General features: G+C 48.5%; 1 protein-coding gene and 1 long non-coding RNA gene across 6 annotated transcripts in view; both read right to left on the bottom strand.

Moving 5' to 3' along the window:
* Nucleotides 1–3,264, bottom strand: part of TMEM131L (transmembrane 131 like) — an 86,563-nt gene extending 83,299 nt beyond the window's left edge. For 4 of the 5 annotated variants that reach the window (XM_068942340.1, XM_068942343.1, XM_068942341.1 and 1 more), the window contains exons 1-2: nucleotides 3,065–3,264; nucleotides 2,818–2,888 (exon numbers count right to left, since the gene is read on the bottom strand). In XM_068942340.1, the coding sequence (XP_068798441.1) occupies nucleotides 2,818–2,888; nucleotides 3,065–3,188 (195 nt within the window). In that variant the 5' untranslated portion in view covers nucleotides 3,189–3,264. The remainder of the gene's footprint in view (nucleotides 1–2,817; nucleotides 2,889–3,064) is intronic. The other variant, XM_068942345.1, reaches the window with a different exon arrangement.
* A 4,754-nt stretch (nucleotides 3,265–8,018) lies between these two features.
* On the bottom strand, nucleotides 8,019–12,581 carry LOC138067045 (uncharacterized). Its single transcript, XR_011140715.1, has 3 exons — nucleotides 12,405–12,581; nucleotides 10,750–10,832; nucleotides 8,019–8,808 (listed from the first exon to the last, which is right to left on the bottom strand). It is a non-coding gene; the product is annotated as an uncharacterized lncRNA (long non-coding RNA).
* Nucleotides 12,582–13,011: the final 430 nt, after the last annotated feature.

The following is a 13,011-nucleotide window of genomic DNA, read 5'->3' as shown; positions in this document are numbered from 1 at the left end:
TGATGATGCACGTAAAATAAGATAATAACGCAAACCCACTAGAAAAGGTAAAAACAATGTTAGTTAGTCACCAAAAACAGGCAAAAGGCCCAAACAGATGTGGCAACCTCTTCTGTTCCCCCGCTCAGAGCTGGTGACACACAGATAGAGTGGAGGTCCTTTGGGAGAGGAGCACGCACATTTCTTCTTTGGATTTTTCATTTCTGTATATCAAGTTCTGTGCTCTGTTGTGCTGCAATCACTCCTCCAAAATGAAACCAGAAGAACCAGATCTAGGAACTAGGATATCTTCCTGTTCTTAAAGTCGTCCCTGAGACCTATCTTTTGACAGGCGAGTGAACACCTGAATATTTTATATCTAGCACTGCTTATTATCTACTTAAAAGCAAGGAAGTTATTCCTCTTATTAGACCCTTACCATCACTGTTCCAGTACACGATCATGAGGAAGTAAGAAAGTCTGCTATTGCAAGGAAGAGAACACGGAAAACCTCCTTGCCGAGGACAAGACAGGCAATTTTTTTTCTGGAGTGCAGAAACCAACAAGCAGTATCTGCCCCAGGAATTTAAGCATCCCTCTAACAAAGAAAGGGAAAAATCAAAGATTAACAGGCGAACCGGCGTTCAGATTCTCCAAAAGAGCCAGGTGAGTGCCTCTGCTGATGTTCAACACCCTCCCTGAACCCAGCCAGGTAACACGCTGAACTGTTTTTTCTAGTTTAGAACCCATGCACATAGCAAGGATGATCAACACAGGATAACATTTAACTCTTCCGGAGCTCTGAGAAGTACCACAAATACCAATGGCTAGCCAGTGGCACTACTCTTAAGGAAAGTGACTCTTTGTTCTGTTTCCCTAAGGAAATAGTCTTGCAAGAGTCCCTCACCACATCCAAGAGGTTCTGTAGGACAGATACAGCGAAACCACCTTCCTCTTCCTGCTAAATGGAAAAGGAGGCTTCGAATGGGACGCTCGGCCACAGGCCCATAGCCTGAAAGTTGCTAAAAAAGCCAACGCCTGCAAGGGAAGAGAAATTTGAGCATCAGGGTTATGTGCCTGGGCTTGCATTACACTGTGGTCTTAAAATCTGTTTGAAGAACCCATGCCCTCCTCTTTCAGTTTTAGCAGCATCTGACTAGCTGACTCTCTGCTCTTTTCTCCAAGCTCTAAAAACTATGCAAAGCAGTCTTTGCACCACTGCTGCTCACAGGTATCAGTTAGTCTGGCTTCTAATGTCAGTGTTTTATTTTAGTAGGCCTATCGTGATTTTCACTTCCCCCTCTGTCGCAACTGAAATTGGAAGATCGCTTTTATTTTCCTGTATACCCAATGCAGCACCGACAGAAAATGAAAGAAGAGCAGCCTAATCCTTACCTTTCACCATTCCAGGGCTTCAGCAGGAACACGTGCTAAATCATGTCAAGTTCAGGGGCCGTTTATGACTGGTTTTGCTAAGATGTATTAGAATATTTTTAAGAGGATGCTCAAGAACAGTGTTTTCCAAAAGGACCTAATCTTCTCAGGAAGTAAACATTACGTAATCATCTTTCACTTGCAGCTCTGCTGTGAGAGGCAACTATGCACGATTGCATTACGCGGTTCTACCTCTAATGCATCTTAATGTCTTCATGGTAAAGGACGAAACAAGCACAAGACTCAGCTTCTTAAGCCTATCTGGCCACAGAGACTCTTTACCTTCTCTTAGTATCACACCTACGCTTTTGAATGGCACCATGCAAGTCCCGAACAGCACAATACAATTTTAGAAAGAGTTTTTGTATACGCCATAGATAATACTTTGACAATGCCACAGTACAAAAAGCTGGGCCCTGCAAAGCTGGCTGTGGAAGTAGCAACGGCAGTACCAACTGCTAGTGAGCAGAGGAGAGAAAAAAATACTTCTGCTGTTTTCCCCTGCATTAATAGATATCAATGGCACAGCAATAAACACAGAATGATATAATAGCTTAGGAGAAAGAACGTATTTCTTTTTCCTCAGGCCCCTAAGGACTGACTCTTTGCATTTGTAAGCCTGGTGCCTTGAAGTCTAGGAAAGCCCAGCTCAACATATGGCATAGTCCGTCAGCACGAGTTAAACGACTGCCTCAAACGCCATGAACTCCGGACCACTCTTTCTAGCGCTCCTCCTCGTGTACTAGCTCAGCCCCATTATTTCACTGTACTAGCTTCTCTTCCTCACACAGAACTTAACCAATTTTGTTACTGCTCAACACAAGCAGCTAAACAAAGCAGAAAACACACTACAAAAAGAGGGATGACATCACAAATGATGCGTCATTTGAGAGAAGGAAAAAAAAAATGGCTTCACCTGAGCAGGCCATGAAACATAAACACACACGTATTTATCACATGCACATTCAGTATTTACCATGCAAGAAAACACACAGACAACATACGTGAGCTATTAAAAAAATAAAAGGGGGGGGGAAATCACATTCTCAATTTTTACCTCAAAAACAGCAGAATGACGGGGGGGGGGGGGGGAGGAGGGGAGGGGACCCCCAGGAAGGCAGATGCAGCATGACAACCTCCCCAACTCGCAGCCCGGGCCCGGCCCGGCCCAGCCGCAGCGCCCCACAGACGGGCCCCCGGGGGGGGGGGGGAGCCCCCTCTCCGCGGGGGGTCCCATAACGGCCCCTCACAGCCCCACAACCGCCCCCAGCACCCCTCACGGCCCCACCACCGCCCCCACCTCCCCACTAGGCCCCATAACGCCCCCTCTCCAGAACCGCCCCCCCCCCACGGCCCCACAAGACCCACCCACGCAACCCCCCCCCGCCCCACGGGCCCCCTCACCTGGGCGGGCAGCAGCAGCTCGCCCTCCTCGGCCTGCCACAGCTCCACCACGCCGGCGATCGGCTCCATGGCTGCGGGCACAGAGACAACAACCGCACACACGGTCACGCCGCCGCCATTTGGGGGGAGGGGGGGGAAGCAGGGCCGCCCCGCCGCCGCCGCCGCCCCCCCGAGCAGGGCCCGGCCCGCTTTGTGCCCACGGGAGGCTGCTCCCCCCCCTCCCTCCCCCCCCCGCCCGCCCTCTCACCTTGCCCCTGGGCCCCGCCGGGGCGGCAGCAGGGCAGCAGGACGTGGAAGACGCCCAGCAGGAGGTTCATGGCCGCGGCCGCCCGGCAGTAGCCGCTCTGCTGCGGGTAGCGCAGCCCCGCCATGCCCCCGCCGCGCCGCGCCGCGCCGCGCCGTCCTGCGGCTCGGCCGCCACGCCACGCCACGCCACGCCACGCCCACGCCCGCGCCCCGGCCCCGCCCGCCCCCTGGCCACGCCCCCTCTCCGCCCCCAACCACGCCCACGCCCGCCTGGCCACGCCCCGCTCGCGCCGCCGCAGCGCCCGGCACATGGCGGCGGCGCCGCGCCGGGGTCCCACGCGGGCGCCTCTCTCTGTATATGTATATATGTAAATATACATATTTTTAATATATATATAAATTTTAAAAATATGGCTTTTTTAATATTTTTGTGTATTTATTTATATATCAACAATATGTGTTTTATTTATATATTTTTTGAAGATATATACACACACACACACACACACACACACACACACCCTTTTTTTTGTTGTTTCTATTACGCCGGGCTGGCGCTTGCATGCCAGCCGGGGGGGGGGGGCGGCCGAGCACGTGCACGCGCCCCTCTTCATCCTCCTCCTCCTCGTCCTCCTCCGGGCTGGTTAGCCCCACTTGCCGCCTGGGCTGCGGCCCTCTTCTGCTTTTACGGCTGTTTTTAGGCGCGTTTTCCCGCGGAAAGCCCCAGCGCGGCCCGCACCCCCCCCACCCGGGGCCGAGCCGCGGTGCCGCTGGCTGCAGAAACGCGTGAAAAGCGCGAGCAACGGGAGAAAACAGTGAGGCGGCGTTGGGGGGGGGGGAACCCCCTAAAACCCCCAAAACCCCCAAGCAGCCCCAAGGTGTTGCCCTTCGTGCCGATGTTCTTCGGGAAGACACTGCCAAAGCCGAGAGCGGGTGTGAGGTTCAGAAAATTACATCGGGAGCGCGATTTGTGCGCGATGCTGCCCCTGGACTGCCCAGCGCCGCTGCCCTGTTAACGGGGTTACTGCTTTCTTTTTTTTTTCTTTGGTCCGCTTGGTTTTTCCAGTAACCTGTAGCGGTTCCAGCGCCTGCCGTTTCCAGAGAGGTCTGGCCTGTCGTTCATGCAGTTGGTAAAGCAGAAGCGTCGTGTCGAGGAAGAGCCGACGCTAGGCTTGCACGCGTCCAGCGCGCGCTTTTAATCCTGTGCTAACGTAGAGTTTGCTCCGAAATACACCCCCAAATGCTTAAATTACACGGAAAAAAAAAAACCAGTTGTTTTAAAATAGTTTTGCAAACCTTAAGGAGAAATAAAAAAAAGGGGGACTACGCCACTCCGGCGCTGGGTCCTCCCAACCCAAAGCTGCGCCTGGGGCTTGCTGCCAGCCAGCAGCAGCCCGCTGCTGTTTCTCTGCCGCCTTCCTTTTCTTTTTTTTTTTTCTCTTTCTTTTGGCCAAGTCTTTTTGACTTCCTAAGCTATGATTGAACGCAGACAGGAAAACAGCGCGCTTTACCTGGCCCCGGTGGCGCGCTTTACCTGGCCCCCCCTCCTTTCCCCCACCAACGCGTCTTTCATAGAAAAAAGCTGCGCAATGAAACAAGCCATGTAAACGCTCGCCTGGAAGACTTGCCCAACATAGGGCAATGTTAGGTTATTTTAAGAGTATGGCTTGTAAAAGGTTGGGGAAAAAAAAAAAAAAGCCAAGCTTTGCTTTTTACGGTTAGGCGAGCTAAAAAAATAAAGTCACTTGCTCTGGGCTCTCAGAAACGAAAGCGGTAGAGCCACCCCAAACTGCTCTGCGCGTTAAAGAAAAAGAAGAAAGGATAATAATTTTTTTTTTTTTTTAAAAAAGCAACGTTATCGGTCAAATGGCACCAGAAGGGGCCACGCGGCTCGCGGCGCGTCCCTCAGGCACAGTGAACTAGCGCTGCAGTTCTCTCTTACAAATCCTGCAGGGCTACCGCTACAGAAATAAACGTGGTGATAAAACCCTGGAGGCCGGCGATGCCCCCGGCCCCCGGCCGAGCGAGGGGGCGCTTGGCCCGGGCCGCCGTTCGGGCCGGCGCTGGACGTCACCGCCCCACAGCTGTTCTCCCGTTAAAGTGAACGAAATTGAGAATATTTCTTCCTTTTCTGGGATAAGTCGGCGGGTGGTGAGAGGAGCAGCCGAAAACCTGCAAGGGGGCCGCGGGCGGCGGCGGCGGAGGAGCTCGCCTTTCTGGAGCGTTATTTCTCATGCTGACTACGCGCTTGCGCTTACGCGTTGTCTTATTTTTTGGCTCACTGGAGCAAGCAGTCCAGCTTTCCCCTCATTCCTGAGGCATATCAGGTTACAACCAATGTTGTTCCACTCTTATATACTTACCCAGTGGTATATTTAAAAAAAAAAAAAATGCATATTTTTCCATTTGCTTTCTCCTTGCCAGAGCTGGGTTTAATGCCGCTTTTCTTCTCCCGCTTGCTAGGTGCCGTTAACAAGCTACGAGCCTGCTCCCAAATAGGAAAACGCGAGCAACAACACCTAGCCCGTTCGGCCGCAGGTGGGGGTATAGCCCCTGCAAGTCACAAAAGCGCCCGTTCATTTCTACCAAGGAAATTTATAGCGTACCCCCGAGGCTAAAATATCTTTTAATGAATTTATTTCTGAGGCGGGAGGGAGGAAGCCAGCTCCTGGTAAAGGCGAAAGGGCGACGCGACTGCGCGCATCCCCCCCTCGGCTGATGCGGGAAGCAGGCGCTGGGGGGCCCCGGGGCAGCGCGGGGGCCGCGGGCCGACCGGAGGACCAGACACGCAGAGGGAGGTAGTAAAAAGCCTCTGGACGTAAAAGCACGCTACCGCTCGGGCTAGAAATACTGTTTAGAGGGATTATATTGCCTGTTGGCATAATATTCTCTTCTCTCAGACGCGAGCGTATTGAAAAGTAGGTCACTACTCGGCGCAGACTTCAGAATTGGCACCTCGCTGCTTGGGTTTATCTGTGGCCGTGAAACTAGGGCTAATCAAAAAAACAGCTGAGTGCATTCATTAAGTACCCATCTCACCCATGGAAAACAGGTGAAATGAAAAAGGCAAAGAAAAGAAAAAGTAGGCGACAGTGTTCTAAAATTATTTTACATTTCTCTTCCGATATGATTTACGGTAGCAAGGAGGACAGGCTGGTATTTCCAACAGGTCATTTCTTTAATGCGGGTAGCTGGAATCACGTATTCCTCACGATCCTGAGCCCCAGAAGCCAGGGGTGAAGCGTCTGCAGGGACAAGCTGTAACTCCTAACCTGCTGCGGGTTACATCTAGGTTTTATGCCACTTCATGAATCCTCAGCAGGAGAGCTAGGTGATCTTTCTTTGCTTAATACAAATGTAAGCATTTCAGATCGATCCGTTTGGGAAAATGCTCCAAAAGAGTCTTTCTATTTAGCATGACCCACGCATGACAAGGAAACAGCGGATGCTGGATGCAACTTTCTCAAGGGAAAAGGGTGCCAACTGCCCTCTAAATCTCATTCTCAGTGTTACCTTTCTAAGAAAGAAAACCAAACAAAAATAACAAGAAGGACTCAACTCCAAACTCGGTTTGTCTCAATTTCCTCTCTTAAGGAGTTGAAGATAATGCAGCTGTCCTTCAAAAAAGCTGGAAGTAGGTGAGAATTATTCTCAAACTGGAGAAGGACAAGCGATCCCAAGCACATTTATCGGGAAGGGAATCGCCTCCGATGCTGCTCTCTGCTCCCATCAAAGGCTTTTGGTCTCTGAATATAAGCAGGGAGCAAAACAGCTGCAATCCAGCTTGCGTGTTCCTAGCGTGTTCAGCCCCAGGCTCCACCGCTCAGCAGGCGATAACAGGCCATTCGCTCGCCTGCTGCCTTTGGCAACAGAGAGCCGAAAGAGAAAGAAATGCACAAAATCTCTCCTTTTTGTTTTAATTCACCTTGGCCTCCTGAAAAGCTCTGAAGAGAGGAGACGGCGACTGACAAGTGCGACGTACGGCGTTTAACGCGACTGTGCTCTGATACCCCTGGGATGTCGAGGCAAACGCCGACAATCGCTCAATAACCTGCTGAAGACTCAGGAAGGAGAAGAGATTTTGTTGTGTTTAAGGCACGCCAGTACAGCTTCTGGGTGAGCCACCGTCCTGTGGAATGAGATCTCTTCCTTAGTGCACAGGTAAAATGGAGGTAAGAGGAGAGAATAATTAATAGAAACAAAGCAGAAAAGTAGCAATGCTTTTTATGATACTCCTGAAAATGTGTGATCACCGGGAGACTAGAATGGGAATGGGCAATAAGGGAACAACTGTGACCTTTTCGAGGCCGGTCTGGACTGAGGTATCAAAAGAGAAGCTAGTCAACTTAAACTCTAATTAATCAGTTACAAAAATAGCAGTCCAGACTCTCTTTTCCTTAAACGGCATGAGGCTTGGCTACGACGGTCCCAGGTGTTTAGATTCCTCTCTTTAAAAGCCTAATTGGATTTCAGGACGGTCCCCTCCGCAGGACGGGCTGCGAGAAACCTTCGGGCTGGAAGACGGCTAGTGTTGCAGCGGGGATGCCTTTTCTCCATAGCTGGCTGAAACTGCCTCTTGCGTCTCATGTCAACACACAACAGCTGTTTCTGCAGCAAGGCATTACAAAAAAACCCACATAGCATACAGGGCTGGTTTGGAGACGCTTTGCATGACTAATCCTTGAGCAATCACCAGTTTTCCTCGAGAGAAATTCCCTAGCAAACAGCAGATTACAGGGCTCTGCTTCGGCCTCAGGTGGTCTAGCTGAAACGCGCTCTGGACTGGCCCAACAGGACGTGAGCATAACGGCCAGAAGGACAATATTCTGCATCATCTCGCAGTATAAAGTGAGAAATAGCGATAAGTATCAAACTGAAAGCAGTAACCTCCCAGACCTGTGACAGAGCTTTTACAGCTGTTGATAACTCCAGCACAGTTATTTTGTTTATATAAAAATTAGGTGCAACGTAAGAAGATTTAGCCAAAAGGGAAGCCAAATCACGCAGGGAATTCTGCTGCACAAACGTCCCGGGTTTTTACCCCTGCAGCAAGGCACCGATTTGAATTCAGCGCGTGGAAGGAAGCGGGAGCAGAGGCGGCAGCCAGGATACCTGCGGCCGAGGTGGAAGGACACAGGATTCCCCAGAGGTAAACTTAAGGTTCAAACAAAAAGGGACTTTCACTAGGCTAAGCCTAGGATTGCTAAAAAGGCACTTATTTTCATCCTTTTTTATTGAGAAAAAGAGTGTGCCAGTGTCAGCGTTCCCATGGAAACCCATTTTGAGTGTGAGAAGGAAACATTTGGTGGGGAGACCTATTTTAAAGAATGGTAAGCCAGCGACATCTCCTTCCCCCAGCCGGACTGACGACCTGACCCCACAGCCCAAAGAGCTAAAAGCAATATGCTTTAACATGGCGTGGACAGCAGGGCTGGAGGGAACTGCAACCACTCCGTATCACCGTGTCTTTAGGACCTACGCAACCGTGGCCAGAGGACTCAAGAGAAAGTTTCTGCCAGGACACAGCTCTAGCCCGGCAGGTTGGCACCGTGTCTCTCTGCACTAAAGCGCCGCAGGCTGGCGAGCGCCTCTCCTTGAGTTAATTCAATTAGCCTGTCTTCTTCTTTGGTTTCAGCCAGTGTTACTGTAAAGCACTACTTTTTTTCCGGTAGACGAAAAATTGCCATTTTTAAACGTTAGAGCTTCGGAAGGCCAAGGAACAGCAGGCTGGACACGTGCCTTAATCTGTATTTCAAACGTAAAAGAAACAAAGGATACGTGAGCTTTAAAATAAAGTGGATAACATGATACTAGCACTCGCACAAAATTTTCTGCGCAAGGGTCTCCAAAGCTTTGCAGCTTTTCGGACAGGTATTAGGTTGTTCTCTGCACACGAGGAGCTGAGGAGCAATAGCTTAGATCACAGCCATTTGCAGAGCGCGATGGCAAATCCCACAGCCCTGCCTCCCGGCGCCAGCCGCTAACGGCTGGGTGGAAGATAAGATGCCACCTGTCAGGTGGAGCAAAGACGAGGGGCAAACCTCGGGTTTTCGCAGGATGTGAGCGCGGAAACGGAGGAGAGAAAAAAATTCAGCTGAAGCAGACCTGGGAACTTTTTTATTCAAAAAAATCCAGCAGGTCTGTAAAGACACGTATTACAGAAACGTTTCTTTCCCCAGTAGACCGATTCTGTTCATCAAGTTCTTCCTCTCCTGCCTTCTGGACCAGTCAGATCTTGGCAACAGTTCTTTAATTTTAGTAAGAGCTGAAGCCAGGTGTCCCAGCATCACTGCTACAGCTCACAGGGAAGGCGACAAAACCTTCCCATTAGCTTGGGCTTATTGCTTAAACCTAAAGCCTCTGAAATGTACTATAGTGAGGAAAAATTATTGTCCAATAGATCGCTTGTCCTCTTATGGGTTTTTCCAAACCTGGAAGCCTGTTTCTGTCAGGTTAACAGGAGAATTTGCGCATCAGTAACTGGCACTTAACAGAAAAACTATCACCGTTTGTCTTAGTAAATACCACAAAAAGTGAAGAAAGAAAAAAAAGATTGAGACTATGTAGCCCTAAAATTTAGATTCATCTTCACGTCGTGCCCGTTCAAAAGCGTGAGGATGCACGTCCTGAATTTATACGCTTTACTCAGACATACGTGGCTTTCCTATGTTTGTACAGTCTTATGACTTAGACATTTAAGAACAAGGAAACAGCTCCTATTTATTTGTTTGGTTTTTTATTATTAGAAAAAGGCTTCAACGAGCTGATAGCCAATTTTGAGTAAAATATTTTAAATCAAAGCTTTGCTTTTGAATTATTTTAACTATTTTTCATTCTTACCTCCTTACCTGAACACAGAAGACCAGTATTGCGATAACACCTTCTCTTGAAGGGACCAGATCAATTCCAAAGATGGCTTTAAAGCTGATGTGTTTAAAATATTTGTTCAAGAAACTACTTACCCACTGAACTTTTGACAGTAATTTTCCAAAAATGGAACCTATCATCCAGATCTTTTACTTTTTTTAAAATATCTGAGATTGGTAGTGCTAAATATCAAACTGAAATCAGTAAATTGTAGAAAAGGAAAAATAAAGCCTTTGCCTTCCACCCATTGATACAGAGACTGATACTTTGGAGTTCTTGGTGTGACTTTCTTCGGCGTTATTTCTTATATACCCTTTTCACATAGATGTGATATTAATGGCCACGGAACAGCAACTACGTCTGCTACAGAACCTAGATTTTTGATTTTTTAATCACTGATCTCATGAATTGATTTGCTTTTTTTAAAGCATGTTGAAAAGCATGCTTCCCGGAATATATTTTAAGACAAAAGAAAGCCCACAGCGGAATATCACTTATTCTGAGATGATTAATTGATGTCCTTGCAAAAATTAATTAACAAGCGTTCCTGCAGTTGGGAATATCTCTTTTACCAAATATAGCATGACAGGCAAGAAAAGAATCTGACTTAATAGCCTATTAAGTTTCCTAAGAAATAGAGAACACGATATAAAATCTGGCTTTTATCTTCCTTCAACAATCCTCCAGGATGCTAGGATCATCGAGAGGCATTATTTTGCACAGCCAGTGAGTATAATGCAAGAAAACATGTGATTGACTTCTTTGTGCCTTTTTTTTTTAATAGAAAGGGAAAGGGGGTAAAAAACCCAGATTTCCTACCGTAGACTATGCAAATGAGAAAAAGCACAGCTCCTGCCCAGCAATATAAAAATCTCATCTTCAGACTTCTGCAGAGGTTCAGCCTAAACACAGGTAAAATGAGCAGAAAAGTCCAGTTAGAGGTGAGTCCTTGAAAGACACGTTTCAGTATGCAGACTATAACTCAGGCCATTTTCACTTCAAACACACCTTCTTCCTCTACTGGCTTCTCCAAGAGGCCTAATTTTTAACAGCTTGCTTTCTGAGCTTCATCAGAGTTCCACTTTATCATCTTACCAGAAAAATTGTACCCCTCAGCCTGCTTATAGGGTTTACTTTAGAGCTGGTTGCTGATACACCACTAAGATGTTATGATACAAAAGGATGGGCTTTTCTTTAAACGAAATCGTTCACGTAGAAAGGTTCTTCTTTTCTCACAATGACGTCAGCTTTCATCAAAAAACTGGAAGCAGAAAATTGCCCTGCAGGTTTTGGTTGAAAGCTGCTAGTTGCAAATATTTCACCAGCGATGATTTTTTTTTTTTTCCCAAAAAGAAAATGTTTCCGACCAGTTTTGGTGAAGTAATGACAGGCTGACCAAACTACCTGTAGAGTAAAGACTATTCATTTCTGTGTGGAGCGTTAGAAAGCTTCTAGAGAGGCCCTGAGAAGTTCAGTAGCACATGTGGTGCTTTGCTCACTCATTCTTCCCTCTAATCTTCTTGGCATATAACTTTCTGGAAGTACAGTTTGAAGAGGCGAGTCTAATTTATACGTGCACGCCTTCCCACTTGCACTGGAAGGTGCGTGTGTTGACGTGTGTGTCAGCGAGAGGAGGAGTAAGACAGACAACCATCTGCACTGACTGGCATGTGTTGCTCGTTCAGCCTACGTAATTTCTGCAAGCAAATTTGAAAGGGAAATGACAGCGGAGGAATGGAAGAGAAAAAGCAAGAGGAACAAGCAGCTGAAGCGGCCAGCAATTGCCACTGCAAAGGGGCAAGCCCTTAAACGCATGAATACTTATGCAAATGCTGCAGCTTGTCAGCAGCTAACCACAAATGGAAGGATCCAGCCACTTGTGTGACACTGAAGACTAGCCATAGACTTCTGCTATTTAAGCCCCCAAACATACGCTTCTGCAGTACGCTGCTTCCACAGCGCGGGCAAGGCACCTAATCTCTGTCTCCCTAAAACCCTGGGCAAATTTACAGTGGCCTGAGAACACAGCATAATCATCATAGCTCCACGAGCAGCAGAAATAATGAAGTCTAGCTGCCAAGAGACCAGTTTCCCAGAGCCCGGTTCCTTCCCACTGAAATGAAGCACATGCTGTGCAACCTCATCCCCAGCAACACTGCCAGACCCTCGCGTAAACCCGGCGGCCACCGGGCAGCAAACGCACCAAAGGTCTTTCGCAGCCGTCGGCAACGTTTTTCCTTCCTCCTCCCATCGCCCAGCACGCTCTGCCCCTTCTCAAGTCCCTCAGCCACCAGGTGGGAAAGGAAAAGCCTGTATTTCCCAGGCGGCCAGACCAGCAAAACAGACAAACCGGGAACTCCCACTGCAACTCCTCAGATTAAATTTGGCTGAAATTCATCACCAAATTTAAAGAATAGTGGAGGGAAAAGAAAGACGGAGGGAAACGACAGAAAGCCTAACTGTACAAACCTCACCTCCACAAGAAACAAGGCAGAGATAAGCACCAGCCAGACCCTCCCGTACTGCTGGCGACATGCCCGGCTGACAGGAGGACTCGGTAAGGAGCTCCTCCACCGAGCCGCTCGCTCGCCGTGAGACACTACTGCGACGGCTTGGGCTGCTTTTGCCATCGTCCTCCCAGGAAGTTTCAGTTCCAGCTTTGCCACCGAGTCACTGCCTCACTCTGCCAGTTGCTTCAGTGCCTCAGTTTTCCCTTCTAAACCATGCAGGTTACTGTGCCCCGAGCTCTGGGAAGTACAAGTAATGACATTTCAGCGGATGGGGTAACAAAAGGTTTAGCAGTTGAATTAACCTCAGTGCCCAAACCCTTTTGATTTTAACATTTTAATGCTGTGCAAGTACCACAAAAGGAGTCCTAGAGTTTAAGCGTGATGTTGTACAGACCGTGAGGATGATTGTAAAAGAAAAGCTGAGGAAGAATAGATTATTTCATAGTCAGTGAACTACTTTTTGCAAAACCAGTAACAGTCTCAGCAGAGCAGGTACAAACACGTATTTTACCCTGTGTCTAGGTTCGCTTCATAGTGCCTTACCAGTATCAGTCCCAGGCAGCAGGCTCAC

Source organism: Struthio camelus, chromosome 4, assembly GCF_040807025.1.
Source record: "Struthio camelus isolate bStrCam1 chromosome 4, bStrCam1.hap1, whole genome shotgun sequence".
Taxonomy (NCBI): domain Eukaryota; kingdom Metazoa; phylum Chordata; class Aves; order Struthioniformes; family Struthionidae; genus Struthio; species Struthio camelus.
Note: the sequence above shows the minus strand (reverse complement) of the source record. Positions and strands in the feature narration are given on the sequence as shown.